The sequence below is a fragment of the Condylura cristata genome, unplaced genomic scaffold (assembly GCF_000260355.1).
Source record: "Condylura cristata isolate star-nosed mole 26May11 unplaced genomic scaffold, ConCri1.0 scaffold00022, whole genome shotgun sequence".
Lineage (NCBI taxonomy): Eukaryota > Metazoa > Chordata > Mammalia > Eulipotyphla > Talpidae > Condylura > Condylura cristata.
In genome coordinates, this window is record NW_004567123.1 from 19,083,157 (window position 1) to 19,101,179 (window position 18,023).

The window sequence follows — 18,023 nt, forward strand, 5'->3', positions numbered from 1 at the left end:
CCGCTCTGTCTCTGGTGAAGCCTCTCACTGCCCCTGAGCCTCTGGCCTGTACCCCAGTTCTGTATGTACAAATAAATAAATCTTTAAAAAAAACATGATGTTTGTGTAAATCCATGCAAAGCTAAAGTAATATGACTACTTTCATAATTGCAAGTTCAGTAATATTGCTATAAGGAAAAAGGACTAGTTCCAACAATTTTAGGTAATTTAAATGGCAAAGCGACTGATGTAGGACGTTAGCTAGTGAGGATTATGGTCCAAGCTTGCTATTAAATGTTAACTAAAAGAGTGCCAGAACACCTGGGACACTGGTCGGATAGAGGGGAAGGCATGGGAAGGCAGAGAGGCAGGGCTTCTCCTGGGCTTTCCCTCACATGAGTGACTAGTGAAGATCTGGAGGTGATAGTTCGTGCAAAAAAAAAAAAAAAAGCAGAGAGCGCCACCAAATAGAGAGAAGACTGGGAAGTTGTGGTTTGGTCTCTCTGAGAATAGAAATATGGAATTTATGGCTTAATTTTCTGATTTCTCTATTTCTTTTACCTCTGTCTCAATATTAGAGGAAAAAGGGCATAAAGTTGCAAAAGCTGGCTAAAACGGAAATATTAAAAGCAGCAACTTCAAGGGCAGGTCATAAGTCAGATACTAAGTAAAAAGATGAATTGGTAATGCTTTTTCCAGTTTTGTTGAAACATGTGGTGGTTCTCTAGAATCTGAATTGTAAGAAGGGATCAGAGAAGGTGGATGCCTCTTCATTATGGGCAAATCATGTTTAAAATTCATCAGCCTGGTATTTTATAGCCTTTCAAAAACTGGTCTTTACCTCTCTAACTTTACTACCTTAGGCTACATCAGTGACGTGTCATTTGTGGCCTACTAGGTTCCCGATCTAATTTCAAACATAGCTCTTCAGCTTGAAGGGTCCTAAACTTATTTCATCTGCCATGAGGGAAATGTTCCTTTCACATTCTGGCTTGGTATGTTTCTTTGGTTGGGCCTACACCATCCCATCCTTTTGTGGAAACTTGGGTTCCACAGGGGTAGGTACCATCTCTCTCTCACTCACTGTGTGCCTCCAGGGAGGCATTAGAAGACTTTGGAATTTTGGATGGCTAGAGAGTGAGTGGGGGATAGGAGAACAAGAGCAAAAGCTGAAGTACTCTTATGGTTGATGCTTTATGAGGCTTAAGGGTAAATCAGACTTATGGCAATTCATTTACAGAACAAATGGTCAGAAGAAAGGGGCAGAATTAGAACAGTACTTGAAGAAGATTAACACAGCAGGAACCTGAAAGATGGATTAAAGTAGATGAAACTGGAAGCAGGGAAATGAATAGAAAGGCCTGGCAGTGTTGGTGGCATGAGAATGGAATGGAGACAATTTATTGGAGAGATATTGCAGAACTGCAATCTATTGGTTATTTTTTTAAGATGTATTTATTTATGCATACAAGAGCTGCGGTACAGGCCAAAGGTGAAAGGATTCACCAGAGACAAAGTGGGGAACGGAACAGCAATATGAAGCTATCTGCAGCCACTGTAGCATGAATTCATTCAATCTCGGGCCAGGGAGGTGACCCACATAGCACCAGGGAGGTGACCCACCTGACACAGCAGATCTCTCCTATCCTGCTTGCTGCTCCCCTCAGCATATATTTCAGTCAACCCACCTGTTCTGCTCCCCACTCTATCTCTCACCCCCCACACCTCTGGCCTGTACCCCAGTTCTTGTATGCATAAATAAATAATAAACAAATAAATATTTACAAAGAAAACACATCAGACTTCTTTGAAGACATGTTCCCTTCTGAGGGTGAGTTGGTGGAAGCATCTTTTTAAAAAAATCAAATAAACCCTCCCATTGAATAAGGTGTATAACTCACAGAAATTATAATTATTATATATAATAACAATCCTCAGTCAAAAATTTCAGGAAGCATTTCTTGCAAATAATAGTAGTATTAATAAAGACTTGACATTTACCAGACACATACCTAAATGGTATTAAAACAGTTTCTCTCCCTTCCCTTGAGGTTCTTGGCTTTAAGAAATAAGAAGTCTGAAATAAGAGACACTTGGGGTAGTCTTTGCTTTGTTCCTTTTCTAGTTTCTCTTCTGTTGTGCCTTTTGTTTTCATATTCCCTCTTGAGGTTCCTATCCTTTTATTCTCTGCTTTTGTCTACTTGTTCCCTTCCCTTTGTCTTAGTGGTATTAAGCTTGCCCCTCAAATTCTAGCTTTTATCAAATCAAACTGCATTTTTCTCTTTGCTGGTAATCAGATCCAAGTAGTCCAGAGAAGAATCATATTTTCCTCAGATGTCCCCTACAACTACTACCCAACAAACTCCTGTGAACTTAGGATACTCTCCGAGAAGAAAGAAAGCGTGTATGAATGACACAGAGCTCATAGCAGGCAACTGATAAGACTTAAAAGAAGTCTGATGTGACTTGGGGCTCAATAAGTCATAGCCATTTTTATGCTCTGTAAAGAATCCCACGCCTACTTACAAACATATAAAATCCTTTGTTTATACCAAGTGTAATAAATAACAAAGGTATGGCTCTTTACAAAATATTTTTCATTAATGATCTCATTTAATTATTGATCTCATTTATACAATTATAAATTCTGATAACTTTTAGGTAGATGCTATTATTACATAGTTTACATTTAAAGAAACTGAAGTTCAGATAGATAACATGATTTTCCCAAGATTACTCATCTGGTAACTGTCAGGATTAAGAATCTAAATAAGAAAAAAAAAAAAAAGAATCTAAATAAGCCCCAACACCATATATTTTGTGGTCTATCACATCAAAAATACCCTGTAACAAGAATAGGAATAGGTATAGGAACAGTGACAAGTAAAGGTACAAAGTCCAAATACAGGGCGATTTATAAAGACATAATGTGATTGAAGAATCCTTTATGCGCCCTCTTAAAGTCTCATTACTTCTTCCTGTCTCATTCTACCTCATTACTTCTCTTCTTCAAAGCAATGTGTAAAAATATCTTACATAAAAGAATTTGTCCTAGTTGGAAAAGTCATCAACTGCTCATAGATCACTCTATCCAAAAGTGATTTTTATCCTAATCAGGCAGCAAGCTGAGAGTAGGCTCTCTAACTCAGGTCCTTATCATTTCTTTCCTGGATGACTCTAGCAAGCCTTCTTATCTCTGATCTTGTTCTCCTTCAGTCTATCTCCACACTGTTACCAATTATGTTTCTAAAGTACAGACTTGTTCATGCCTTTCCCTGCCTAACATTGTTCAATGGTTTCTATTATAAGCTGAACGATGTCCCCTAATTGTGTTGAAGTCCTAACCCCAATACTTCAAAATGTTACTATTTGGGGATTTATTTATTTATGCATACAGAACTGGGGTACAGGCCAGAGGTGCAGGGGTGGTGAGAGGATTCACCAGAGACAGAGTGGGGAGCAGGACAGGCAGATCAACAAAGTACACCATTGAGGGGAGCAGCGGGCAGGTCAGGGGAGGTCTGCTGTGCCATGTGGGTGGGGATCGAACTCATGCTGAAGTGGCTTTAGCTTCTTAGTGCTGTGCTTTAACCCGCTGTGCCACCAGGGGGGGCCCAGAGATGTGTTTTTAAAGCGATGTAATGAAGTTAAAATGAGGCCATTAGGGTAGCCCTGATCTTATGTGACTTGTATCTTGTAAGAGGATAAAACATAGCACAGAAAAGACCATGTTAACACATAGGGATAAAACAGCCATCTATGAGCCAAGGAAAGAAGCCTCAGAAGAAACCAAACATGCCAATACCTTGATCTTGGAATTCTAGCCTCTAGAACAGTGAGAAAATAAATCTGTTGTTAAGTCACACCATCTGTGGTACTTATTATGGCAGTCCTAACAAAAACCGATACAACTTTCCAATGCCTACAACATAAAATGTAAACTTCTAGGTGGCAGTCAAGATCCTCCATGATCCTTCTACTGCTTTTCCAGCATGATTTCCGGCTACACATCTTTGACTGTGTACTCTGTAACATTGACATTTCATGTGCCCATATGTCCTTCATTCTCATTATCCTCTCAGAATTAGTTCCTTACTGCCCTTTCTCCTGGGTTGAAAAAGTTATTCTTCTTCTACTAGTGTGAGAGGTACTGGAAAGGAAGAACTATCTTTTCATCTTTATATCCCCCAGGCCATCACACTGGTCCATTAACAGACAGGTATCAAAACACATCCATTGAACTGAGGATGGATGGAGAGGAAAAGTAGGAAAACATTGCTGTGTTAGTGATCTACTTGCTCCATGGTGGTCGCTTTACCCCTCTTTGTCAGGGTCTCAGGCTGGTAACTTACTTCCTAATTTCAAAGTTAAGAAAAGCCTGGCATTGTTTACACAGGACATTAAGAGCGTGATTCATGAAGTCTGTCTCCACTTTGTCTCTCTTCTCCAGTCTCCAGTTTCTTCTTTATTAGGTATTTTGCATTTCCAAGCTGTTTACCTACCTTTGAGCCTTTTCATCTACTGTCCCTTTGGGCTCAGGTCGAGCATCATATCTATTACCTTCTTGATTTCTCTAAGTAGCATGAAATAATACTTTCTTTTCTCTGTACCATATCCTGCACACTTCACTGCTTTTATGTTTGCACACTGACTCCTCTACTAGACTATGAACTACTGAGGGCAGATATGAAAGTTTCTTCCACTGAAATAAGTTTAGCAGTGTTTGAAACATTTGGAAAATTTCCTAAGTGCATACTATGTGCCAAAAACAGCTAGCCATTTTCACTTCCTAGATGGCTTGCTGTATGGCTGTGACATCAGAGTTCCAGATGAAATCTTTAAGCTGAGACATAACAATCCAGCAGTAATTTTACATTTCTCCAATGTCTCAAACATTATCCTAAAATATATTTTAATTATGAAAGACTCTCCTGCTAGTTATTAAATCCATATGTATTTCAAGCAAAGTATTTCTGTTTGATTCATTCACACTCAATTCATCACACGGTTTTACTTTAAAGGGCTATTTGATGTTCAAGAAGTCATTAGACACCCCCCCCCCAATTAAGTCCATTTCTGAGGAAAAAAAAAAAAAAGGATGTAGGTAAAATTAAGCAAAACCAAATGTGAATAAAATCCTAAAGGACTAAGCAGAATCTTACTAAGGAAATCTAAGCTACACCGTTTTGACTTTTTAGACTTCAAGTAAGCCTGTATTAACTCAAGGGGACCTCACATCTTTAGTACAGATTTTCTCCCAAGGGACTGTAAGAAAATGAGAGGAAGAACAGTTTGATGGTTATGGAAATGTTTAACATGTATTTCCTGCAATATTTTAGCTTAGGTTTTCAGAAAACCTTCTGCTATAAAACACCTAAAGTTGCTAACTAAAAGATCATAAACATTTTTAGTATACATTTGAGTTCCTAAGAAAGTAAAAGTCCAATGACTTTTTCTTTTTAAATCCAGAGACTAAAAATATAGAGGCAGCTAAAACTACAGGATAAATATGAATTGATCCTAGATAGGGGGAGGGGAGATAAGAGGAAGGGGTGTGTGGTGTGGTGTGGTGTGGTGTGGTGTGGTGTGGCGTGGAGGGAAGAAGAGGTTGCCTGTTTTAGGAATTAAGGATTTAGTATTTTGATTAATAACTTAGTATATGGAATCCTAGGTTGAAAATTTTTTCTCTCATAATTTTATAAGCACTGTTTCACTGTCTTCTAGATATCAGTGTTAATGATGAGAAATAAACCACTCTTAGGACCTACTCTTTTATAAGTAATCCATTTCCCTTTCCTTGTTCCCTCACCTCAGCACCCAGACTTTTTGATCTTTTCTTTACACCTTGTGTTTGGAAATCCCATGATCATTGCCATACACAGTGTTTTGGATTTTCCCCTTCATTATGCTGGGCACTCAGCAGGCTTAGTCAATCTGGGATTTCATATCATTTATTTGTCAGATAGCTTTGTAGTTTCTCTGATACACTCCTAACATTGTTCTCTTTTTCCAGAACTACTATTAACCTACTGTTGGACCTTATGGTTTATCCTCTTTTCTCTCTTATTTTTCCATTTCTGTGTTTTTGTTCTATGTTCTGGGAGAGTCCCTCAACTTGGTATGTATGTATATATATACACACATATATATTTATGTTACTATATTTTTAACTTCTCAGAGCTATCATTCTCTGATTGTTCCTTTTTTAGAATGCTCATGTGAAAATCCTGAGGTTGTATTTCCTTAATTTAATGATAAACCATATGGTAATTAGCACCTTAGGTCATCAATAGTCTTCATAAAGACTGTTTATTTGCTGCTTTCCAGGTACCAAATTATAAGGTGAGCAGTCCAAATTGAAATTCAGCATACATATCCTTTGAAGTGGTAATAGGTTATTGCTGGAAGCATTTTCAGGAACATTTTCTTATGAAATAAGACGCGAAACTTATAATGACTATTAAGAGAGATCAGGGACACTGGAAAACTGGAAAAACAACTACTTAAAAATTATCCTAAGAGTTCCCCCCCACCTTTGATCTCCACACAACTTCAGCAGTTACAGTCTCCCCTGTGCCATTTAGAAAAGAAGAAATTGAGACAAATAGAGATTTGTTGAAGATTAGTTACAAAGGAAAAACCAAAACTCCAAATATGATCTTTTGAATTACTATTCAGTTTTTCTTTAAATTGTGGTTAAAATACACATAACACAATTTACCATGTTGACTTTTTTTTTTCATGTTGACCATTTTTAAGTTTACGGTTTAGTTAAGTACACTCACATTGTTGTAGCAACCAATCCCTAAAAATCTGCTCTTGCAAAGCTAAAATGCTGTACTCCTTTTAAAAATCCCTTTTTTCTCCTTTCTAATACCTGGCAACCATGCTTCTACTTTCCGCTTCTATGACTTTGTATGAGTTCTCTCGTACAAATGGGATCATACGGTTTTCATCTTTTTGTGACTACCTTATTTCTCTAGGCACAATGTCCTCAAGGTTTAGCCATACTGTAGCATGTGCCAGAATTTCCTTTCTTTCTATAATGAATTATATTGCATTATATGTATATACTACATTTTGTCAATCCTTTCCTCCACTGATGGAGACTACAGATGCTTCCACCTCTTTGTTAGTATGAGTAACGCTGCTATGAATGTGGGCGTGCAAACATCTCTTCAGGATTCTGCTTTCACAGATAATGAAAAAACCATGCCAGTGATTGAGAATGTAATTTCTGACTAATATCTAGAATATTATTCTACAGTAGAGGTACTGTTTATCTTATTTGAATTATTTATGACTTAAGATACTTTAAATGTATATTAATTATAGTAAACAATAAATGTATCGTCTCAATTAAAAAAAAAGACTGCTTTTAATTCTTTTGCATATACATCCAAAAGTAAAGTTGTAAAATTGTTTGGCAATTTAAGTTTTTTGGCAACTATACATAGAGGCACAAGGTTCCGGTTTCTCTATATCCTTGCTAACTCTTGTCAGGTTTTTATTTATTTATTTATTTATTAGGTTTTTTGTTTTAAATAGCCAGCCTAATAAGTGTGAAGTGGTTTTGTTAAGAGTTTTGAAGTCTTCTATTGAGATGCCAGGACACTAAATAACTCCTGGTGACAACTTACAGCAATAAGACCATAGTGGATTAAGACACTGTAAGAGGCCAAAATACCCACAGTCCCTGTTCTCAAGAATTTTGTAATCTACCTGAAAGACAGGACACATGCACTTAAAAATATATAATAATGCAAGATAGCATAATTTAAATACTAAGTCAATACTGGTAATAGAATACTGGTAAGCTATCAAAACAGAGGAGGGTAAACTATTATAGGCTGAAATGATTTTAAAAAGGGCTTAAAGAGTAAGTGGTACCGAATCATTTTATTTATTTTTTAAAAGATTTATTTAGGGCCCTCCCTGGTGGTGTAGCAGGTTAAAGAACAGCACTAAGAAGCTAAAGCCACTTCAGCATGAGTTTGATTCCCGCCAGCCACGGAGGTGACCACATGGTGCAGCAGACCTCTCCTGACCTTCCCACTGCTCCACTCAGCAGTGTACTTCATCAGTCAGCCTGTTCTGCTCCCAACTCTGTCTCTGGTGAATCCTTTCACTGCCCCTGCACCTCTGGCCTGCACCCCAATTCTGTATGCATAAATAAATAAATCTTAAAGATTTATTTACTTATGCATATAGAACTGAGGTGCAGGGGCAGTTAGAGGATTCACCAGAGACAGAATGGGGAGCAGAACAGGCTGACTGACAAAGTACGCTGCTGAGGGGAGCAGCAGGTGAGACAAGGAGAGGTCTGCACCATGTGGGTCACCTCCCTGGCCAAGGATCAAACTTATGCTGAAAGTGGCTGTGGCTATCTTTATAGTGCTGTGCTTTAACCTGTTGTTCCACCAGGGAGGGCCCACCTAAAACATTTTAAAAAGCTTAAATTACCCAAGAGGAGCCTTCTGCCTGTGTATCATAAGTCTCCCCTGCCACTGCCATCATGACTAAGTTGGAGTCTCCCAAAGAGCTGGAATCACTGCAGAAGCCTTTTGTTGGAGATTTAAGCTCTGAAACAACTAATGAAAGTCTGAGAAACCATTTTTAACAATGGTGAACCCTCAGATTGTGTGATGAGAGATCCAAACAGTAAATACTCCAGAGGCTTTGCATTTATCACATATGCCACCACGGAGGAAGTACATGCAGCCATGGACACAAAGCCAAGCAAGGTGGATGGAAGGGTTGTGGAACCAAAGAGGGCTGTGTTAAGGGAAGATTCTCAAAAACTTGGTGTCCAATTAACTGTGAAAAATATTTTTGCTGGTGACATTAAAGATGACACAAAAGAATATCACATAAGGACCCTCCCTGTGGCCCAGTGGGTTAAAGCACAGCATTATGAAGCTCTCCACAGCCACTGCAGCACGAGTTTGATCCCCAGCCAGGGTGGTAACCCACATGGTGCAGCAGACCTCTCCTGACCAGCCCACTGCTCCCCTTAGAAGTGTATTTCAGTCAATCTACCTGTTCTGCTCCCCACTCTGTCTCTGGTGAATCTTCTCACCCTCATACCTCTAACCTGTATCCCAGTTTTCATATGCACAAATAAAATAAATCTTAAAAAAAAAAAAACTCACCTAAGAGGTTATTTTAGCATTGCAGGAAAACCAAAGTAAATTAATAATGATGATTTGTTGATTCAGAAATAACCATACTTTGGTCACACCTGCAAAGTAAGGAAAGTCCTATCTAAACAAGAAATGACCAGTGCTTCATCCAGCCAAAGAGGTTGAAGTGGTTCTTGAAACTTTGGTGCTGGTTATAGAGGTGGTTTTACTGGGAATGTCAACTTTGGTAGGAGGAAACTTCAATGGTCAAGGTGGTTTCAGTCATTTTTACCACATTTGATTAAAAAAAGGCCCCATTTTAACTATTGTAAGCAATCAAATTATAATCTTGGAAACTATTGTATTTCTGTCCATTAATTTAATAAATATTTATGTGCCTATGATGAGCTAGGCATTGTTAGGTGCTAAGAATAACTAGCCTAGAGGAGTTTACATACAGAATAAAGTGAAATTATAAAAATCACAAACAACTGGCCAATTAAGTGAATTTGTCTTACTTGTTATGAAGGAAAGGGACAAGAGGAATGTTGAAGTATCCAAGAAAGAGATGACAATTACTTCTACGAGAATAGTGATAGAAGTGGTAGTATTTGAGGCTTATTTTTGACAGAGAACAAGACTTTATATGAATTGGATAAAGATTGTGAGGAAAAGAAAAGACTTGAAGTAAATTCTGGATTTCTGGTTTAAAAGCAACTGGGTAGAGAGCAGTGCTCTCAATTAACACGAACAAGACTTGCAGTGGAAAATAATGATAGGTCTGTTTTAAGTAATTTTGAGACCTCTGGAAGATAAGCAAATAGTTAGACATGTGGATGTGAGGCTAGAACTCAGGAGAGGTTTGGACTGGAAATGTGGATTTGGGAATCAGTGACGTAATAACAGTATTTGAAATAGTATTTTCATTTGAGTATAGCTGGGTCAACTTGCTTAGATTTGATAATTTGTAAATCTTCTCAGTGATACATTATTTCATAAGTCATTTCTACATACCACTAAATAAGAATTCATTCCTACTAGTTTAGTCCTCAAAGGATAACTCTATTCAAGACATCTCTGGGGGGAGAAAACAGGTATCTTCTATCAACCCAAAGATAAATTTAATTTCAGTACTAGATGCTTTTCATTAATATCTCAGAATTTGTCTCTTTTTCTTAGCAAAACTAATACTTAAAGGTCCCACTTAATTAGATGCTCATAAATGAAAGGACTGAATAGGTTTGGCTTTTTAGAATTAAAATCTCTATCTAAATTAAGCTTTCTTTAAGTAGGTATGGCTTGTTTGTCCATCAAAAGAGTACTGGGTTGGGCCCTCCCCAGTGGTGCAGCAGGTTAAAGCACAGAACTAAGAAGCTAAAGCCACTTCAGCACGAATACAATCCCTGACTTCAGAGGTGATCCACATGGCGCAGCAGACATTTCCTGACCCACCACCTGCTGCTCTCCTCAGCAGTGTACTTCCTCAGTCAGCCTGTTCTGCTTCCCACTTTGTCTCTGGTGAATCCTCTCACTGCCCCTGCACCTCTGGCCTGCACCCCAGTTCTGTATGCATAAATAAATAAATCTTTAAAAAAAATAGAAAGAGTACTGGATCAAGAATCATGAGATCTGATTTTCACTTTAAATACTGTCACTATTTCACTTTAAGTTAGAGTCTCTACAAGTCTGCTATTTTATGGGTCATGTGAAGAGACCAGGGAATATTGTAAAGTCTCTGAAAATTTCATATATAATTGAAGAATTATCATCATTAGCTTACTATTGAGCAGCCGAAGATCTATGGGTGGTGCTGAGGGTAAAGTATGACCCAGAGTGAAGATTCCAGTAGTCTGTTTCTGAATTTCTCACTATTTTTTTATGGTCTGCATAATTTGGCTTCTGTATCTATAAAACAGGAAAATAACAATGACTTCCTTCACCATGACAAGAACATTAATGTGTATATGTTTTGCAGAGATTCCTAGAAGAGAGGTGTTAGGATATATGATTATTTACATTGATATTATTATTTAAATAGGGTATCTCCTTGAAAACCTGGGAAAGTTTAGCTACCATTGTTTTGTGACATTTGCCAGATCTTCAGTGAATCTTGGCTTTTCCTGAAAAACAAGTCATTACCCTGAGAAAAGCCTGAAATCTCTAAGGAATATCTTTTTCTTTCCTTCTGATTCCCCACTTCATTTATCTCTAGTTTGTCTCACTCTTCATTTGTCTCACTTTTCATTTTCTGGGTCAAACAGGCTTTTCAAAGGAGGCCAAACTATTTCCCTCTCTCCTTTTTACGGTATCCCTATTCAAACTGATTTGTGGACTTCCATGCCTCAAATATTTGTTACTGCAGATACCCAGTTTTCAACCATGGGTAATTGATATCTGGAGAACATTTTGTTTGTCATAACAAGGGTGAGGGTGCAAGTTAGAGTGGCTACAGGCCAGTGATGCTGCTAAACATCCAAGCGCACAGAAGAGCCCAAAACAAGAGAGGATATTTACCTAAAATGTTGATCAATAGTGTTGCTAATGAGAAGCCTTAGGTTGCACAGATATCAGCAGTTGATTACTGAGGAGGCAGTGCAGCTTTCTTCCAGGTGCAGATTCTCAGGTAAAGTAGCAGTCATTTGTATCAGACTGTCTGGATTTGGATACCCAGGTTCTCCATTTTACTGGTTGTAGGGTTTTAGACTAATTAGTTAATGCCATGAAAGTTCTTTTCTCATCTGGAAAGGAAACTAATAAAGTATCATTTTCATTAAACTGTAAATTACTTGCAGAAGAGAGACCTAATTCTAGATTAGGGGCTAGATTCTAACCCAGTGGGTAGTGCTAAATATTTGTAGATTCAAAACAGTTGTTTTGAAGTCTAATGCACCGAACATACACCAAATGACAGGGAACACAGTGACAAGGAGAAAAGTAGCCCCTGGTCGCAGGAGCTAGGATGGCACTATTAGCTAGGATATGCTGCCCTGTTGAACGTGAACAATTTCACAGAACACCAATACCTGGCAAAGCCACTCTGTGACCACGATGAGTCAAGATACAAACACAAATCATAATCCCGTCTGAATACAAACGAAAAAGAACAGTCCTGACCACAGAAATATCCAATCACCCCCTATCCTGGCCAACACAAGGGACTATTTCTTAACCTGCCATTAACTTGTAGCCTCTTGGGTCTTCTCTTTCTGTTGTAGACAAGAATTATTAAAATAACCATCAGAGAATTATCTCCCCTTCCTATAGTGTCTATTCCAGAGAAGGCCCCCAAATTACCTAAAACAAGCCAAGTTTTTTTTCCAGCACCATCTTCCTGAAATGACCGCCTGTGCCTCATGGAGTGCCTCCCTCCTTGCAGGACGACAGACAGTAAGTTCAACTTTGTTCAGCACCAGGCTGCTCTCAGTGGTCTTTGGCTCAGGCGCAATGATAAAAGTGGGAACTCCCTCAAGAGTAACCATTACTATGGCTCAAGGGGAACTGTATGCCGCTCCCTTAGCGTTCAAGCAGAGACAAGAGATGAACAACTATTTTGAAGCTTCCAAACCGACTGCCTGTCGACAAGTCGTTTCTCCGGAGGGAACATCTCTCCCCAGTATTCCCTGGGGGTTGGGGTAGGGGGGGGAGGAGGCGGCGTTTGATTTCCTGCTTCTCAAGCTGAAATCCAGCGGGTCAAATTAAGCTCCTCACAAAGTACATGCCCTTAGCGAGGTGCGCGCCTCCGCCTCCATCTGAGTTCCTCAAGCACTAGAAAGCTCCAAGGAGGCATGCTGGTAGTAGCAGCCCTAAAGAGTTCAGATTACTGTCTCCAACACCCCTAAACAAGGAGCAATAACGTCAACTTCACGCCCACGAACAGGGAGCAAAGCGCTGATCCGCCAACCCACAAAACACCAAACTACCGACACCGAGCCCTCCGGTCGGCGTCCCCAGGCGTCGCGCATGCGCACGGATCACGCTGTGGCGGCCAAGCAAGCACCGCCTTCTTCTAGCCTGACTACAAGTCCCGGAATGCAAGGCGCCGCGGCGTCGCCGGATAACTGGCGCCAGACGAAGCGCGCTAGGTCGATTGCTCCGCGCGCTTGCGCCGTGACGGGCATTGCGCAGGCGCATTTCCAACGATTGGAAGGCGAGGGCGGGGTGTCTTTCCTTTCGCTGATGCAAGAGCCTAGTGCGGTGGTGGGAGAGGTATCGGCTGGAGCAGCGCTGCCGCCAAGGCCTGGGGCTGACCCGTCCGACTTCCCATTTGTGTTGAAGCTACCCGAGCCGCAGCCATGTCCGGGGACGAGGTGAGGGCCTGAGCCTGGGCGCTAGGGCTAAGAACTGAGGCGGGAGCCGAACCCATCTCAGTATGGGAGACCGGGCCTGCGGCCTAGCGGCCGGACGCCGCCATGTGGGGCAGCCGGGCCTAGGCGGCCCGGAGTAGTAGAGCCAGCGAGGACTCCGGAGCTCTGGGCTTGGCCGCGCCCTGCTCTCAGGATGGCGGCGCCGAGGCCGGCGTCCTCCCGGGGCCGGCGTTTCCGGAATAGAGCACGTTGAGTCGCCTGCCGGGTTAATGCCCCGACTGCACAAGATCGGGGCTGGCGACCCCAGCATTCCTTCCTGTTTGACAGTGAAGCTCCAGCTCGCCTGGCCAGGGCTGACGAGAGGAGCCTCCTTCAGCTCCGGTGCAGTGCCCTCATTAAAAACTTTGCAGACTGGTTTGTCCTAGCTTGGTATCCGCCCTTGTTCTCATCTCGAGCATTATTTCTTTAAAATATCAGGAGATAAGGGAGGTAAGACGAAAGGAAAACACCCCCCTGCTCATCAGGTGCCTAACCCCGGAAAACGGTGGTCGTTCCTGGGTTCTGTAGCCGAGAGCTCACAGCGACGGATCGGGAAGTCAGGCGGTGAGGCTGATTATGTCTTTTTCTGCCGTCCTACTTGTGCCTAAGCAATTTTCTCCAGTCCCTTTTGGCCAGCTTTGTCCCAGTGTATGTAAAACAAACGGTTTTCCCACTGGGGGGGAAGCTACCCCTTGCGGGTCAGCTTTCCTCCTCAACAAAAAAAAAAAAAGAAAAGAAAAAGGCTCTTGAAATTTATAAATCACTTCTGTGAGAGTTTGAGTACTTGACCTGTAGGGCATTGGAAAGAAGAGAAATAGATAAGCATTTCTCAACGGTCAGCTTGAAGGATGCCTAGAATTTTTTTTGGAAGGGCCTGATCACGAGCCAAAGGAATAATTAAGAATGCTAGGCAAGTGTGTAAATGAAAGTGAAATGTCCTCGAATTTGGTTGGAGTTGATCCCTTGATGTGTAGATAATGTTCATGGAGGGATCTAAAGACCAGGTTAAGGAATTTGGATTTTATTCTGTAGGGGACTCTAATCACTCCTTTGATTCTCACAATAATCCTGTAAGGTATTGTTATGTGCATTAGAGATGAGAAAACTGAGGTTTGGAGAGTTTTATAATCCCCATGAGCCAGTACTAGAAATCCTTGTCTATGCAATACTGCTCTTATCTAGGTGACCAGAAGGCTCTAATTCTCAGGGAAGAAACTTAGTGTGTAAGGGAAGCAGATGGTTCTTGCTTGGAGGCTGCTATATTCCGAAGTTCTGAGAGCGGCAGGTTTCATGGGGCAAGCTTGTTTTGGTTCTACTTATTTTCTTTACTATTTTCATAATAGTTTTTAGCAAATACAGTACATGTGGAGTGTGAGGTACTGTGTGTGGTGTATGGCTTCTATGATAAAGTGCTCACGAGTGTTGGAAGATGGGTTTGAGGGGCTTGAGGACTCATTTCTGGAAGTGAGACAAGGTTTTGAAGGAAGTAGAATATGAATGCATTACTGGAGGGTTGAACAGGATTTTGTCAAACAGATGGCAGGACCAGCATTCCAGTAGAGAAGCCAATAAACTATTAAACAGCTTGGCACCTCTCAGGTGTACCTGTCTACCTTCATTTTAGCCAGGAAACTAGGGCCCAGGGATGTTGACTTGTTTAAGAACACACAGCAGGAGTGGAACTAGAGCCCTGCGTGGCCCTTGGCTTCCATTCTGGAGCTACGCATGGATTTTGGCTCCCCTAAAATTATTGACCAGATAATATATTCTTAACTTGTGACAGTTTTACAGACTTGTACAGATCAAGTGAAAATCTGTAGAGATGATTAATAAGCTGCCAAGGACCTCAGTGGAGTAGTTACGTGTGTTTAGTTGCATAACTCTTAACGTAAACAACTTACTGATGTACAATTGACATAAAATAAACTGCATATGTATGTTTTTTTTTTTAATCCTGATAATTAAACCAAAAATCTCACCAAAACATAACCTCTTTATTTCATGGAGCAATGATCTTTAAAAATCAGTATTCTAGAAATATGGGTGCTACCTAATGAGGACGGAATTTCCTTAGCTGTAGGCGTAAAGTATTTTTCAGACCTTTTTTATTTTTTAAGTTCTGTCAATAGCTAAGACTATAGCATCTTAGTAGGCATCATTCACAAGGTGTCAGAACGTCAGGTTTTCACAAAACACACTAAGGTGTTTTACAAGAGAAGGTTTATACTAAAAAAAAAAGTTTCTAATTTAAAAGGGAATGAAGTTTACAGACCCCAGAAGAAACAGAAAAATAAAAGTCACCCAGAGGTGACAGTACTTTTTCTCTGCTCACCTTGCTTCTCTGTGGGTTCTTTCGTAACTCATACCTGCCTTCTGCTGTGGTGTACCCATAAAGTTAGCATCTTGGGTAAGGGAGTGATGGCTAGGAGCAGGCTTCCAATTTGATGAAGCACTTCGGGCCATTATCAGGTTCATTTTTGTTGGTGTCTTTTCCTCACCTCCTCCAACTCAATATAGGAAATTGAAAAATGGGACGCTGCTTTTGAAGTCTACATTATGATTTTTAAAAAGATAGTTCAAGGGCCTTTCCTGTGGCATAGGAATTAAGTCTTAGTGCTATCAACTGGATGGCCTGAGCAAACCTCTTTTCTCGCCTGCTGCTCCCCTCAATAGTGTATTTCAGTAAATCTACCTGCTCTGCTCCCCACTGTCTCTGTTGAATCCTCTTACCTCCCACAACTCTGGCCTACATCCCAATTCTTCTATAGAGTAAGAAGTAAATAAAATCTTTAAAACAAAAACCTCGAGATTCTGTTTTCATAAATGCACTGATAGCAGCAACTATCTGCTTTTCAAATATAAACTACTCATGTAAATAAATACTTGTAATGTGATCATTTGTAAATGAGATATGAAAGTCTTAAACATTTCTTTTAAGTCAAGACTGACATGCCCTTTTGCTGTGTTGTTTATTGGAGGAGGTAGGAGCTCTACTTTAGGTATTGCTTTGGGATTCTTTTTATATTTTAAATTGCAGAGTGCTGTAGATAAAATGAGGTCCTGAGTATGTTTAAAATATCCAGAGGCAGTTATTGAGGGAAATGTTAATTATTTCAGCATGTAATTCTTATTTTTGTTACCCTTTACAACTTTCACTCAGACTGTTGATCAAATAGTTTCCCTGTAGACCTAGATACAAATGTTTTACAGACATTTGTGAGACTGTCTTCTTATGATTTCAGAATCCCTCCCTGCTTTGATCTCTCTTGCTTAATAGTTAAATGACTGTTCCAAGGAACATAGTACTTGAAAAGAAAAATGCAGTAAATGAATTGTAAATCCTGCCTGCCAGACAACTAAATTGATAGTGCCTGGAATGCTATCTGTCCTTTTTGCCAAATCTCCATATTTCAGGAATGAGGCGGAACTGTAGCTGCCTCCCGAGAACAGATTGTAACCTCCCATGTAGGGTGACTGTAGGCCCAGTAGGTCATTCATTTTTGCCAAATAATGTTTTTCAGCCTGACTGCATTTCATTTGTTTATTCATATACCAGAGTATAACTTTTAAATGAAGCTGTTTTGATTTCTAGAATGCTTTACAGACCTTGTCTCTAAGGAAAGGACAAAAACTACTCTATTGCAGGCCATAAGTTTGGTTTCAGGTAGCTGCCCACTTGGTTTGACTTGTTTGGTACATTTATCTTAACTAGAATCCATTCCAGGATTTTTTTTTTTTTTTAATTTCATATCTTGGAAATTAGGTCACCGGTTGATGAAATTTTAGGGATAACTATAATATAACTATAATTTTAGGAGATAACTATGCTTTTTGAACTGAGAAATCATTATATAAGTTATAATGATTGCTGACATATATTATTTTTGTGGCAGGTACTATGTTAAGTGTTTTATGTCTTTTTAATCTTCCCAATATTGATTTTGCTACTTAATCCATTTTACAAATGATACGTGGGGAAGGCAGGGACTCTTCTGGAATTCAATCATTTGGATCCTTCTGTACTTTCTTAAATACTTTGCCATGCTGTCATAATAAATCACTAGGCAAAGTGTTAAATTTAAGCATGGTAGAATATGGATAGAGGTCGATAAGAAACAAAAATTGCTGGGATTTATATGCAGTTCTGTTTGACTTCAGAGACCTAGCTCTTTTATGAGGCATCTGCCTTACATGTTGTTTAAATTATTTGTGTACACTAATTTTATCATAGTTTTCTGAGTGATCAATGCAGAGATAATCTGTAGTAAGTTACAGATTGGTTATTATCTAGTGGACATTAGATAAAACTAACCTAAGAGGATTTAGGATAGAACAAAAAGCAGTCTTATTCAGATAGAGATCGACTATATGAAAAGTTACTTCTAGCTTCCTTAATTTGTCTGAACTTTAGGATGAAATTATTTTTTTATACTTTTTTATTATTTATTTATTTTTATTACAGAGTTTATTTTTACATCATTTTGCACATTTTTTTTTCTATCTCGATTGTAATCCCCGCGGGTTTCCCATCACCCCTGTGCCACCACCATAGTCCCGTGCATTTCCCTTCCCCTCCCCC

General features: G+C 39.8%; 2 protein-coding genes and 1 pseudogene across 2 annotated transcripts in view; 2 read left to right on the forward strand and 1 right to left on the reverse strand.

Moving 5' to 3' along the window:
- ASIP (agouti signaling protein) overlaps positions 1 to 10,912 on the reverse strand; it is a 49,837-nt gene extending 38,925 nt beyond the window's left edge. Inside the window, exon 1 of the mRNA XM_012728190.1 lies at positions 10,882 to 10,912. The gene's annotated coding sequence lies outside the window, so the exon portion shown is untranslated. The remainder of the gene's footprint in view (positions 1 to 10,881) is intronic.
- Positions 8,495 to 9,402, forward strand: LOC105853940 (annotated as a pseudogene).
- Positions 10,913 to 13,224: 2,312 nt separating the features above from the next.
- The window catches only part of EIF2S2 (eukaryotic translation initiation factor 2, subunit 2 beta, 38kDa), a 15,940-nt gene continuing 11,141 nt past the window's right edge, over positions 13,225 to 18,023 (forward strand). The window contains exon 1 of the mRNA XM_004687271.2: positions 13,225 to 13,408. Coding sequence (XP_004687328.1) covers positions 13,394 to 13,408 — 15 coding nt within the window. The 5' untranslated portion in view covers positions 13,225 to 13,393. The remainder of the gene's footprint in view (positions 13,409 to 18,023) is intronic.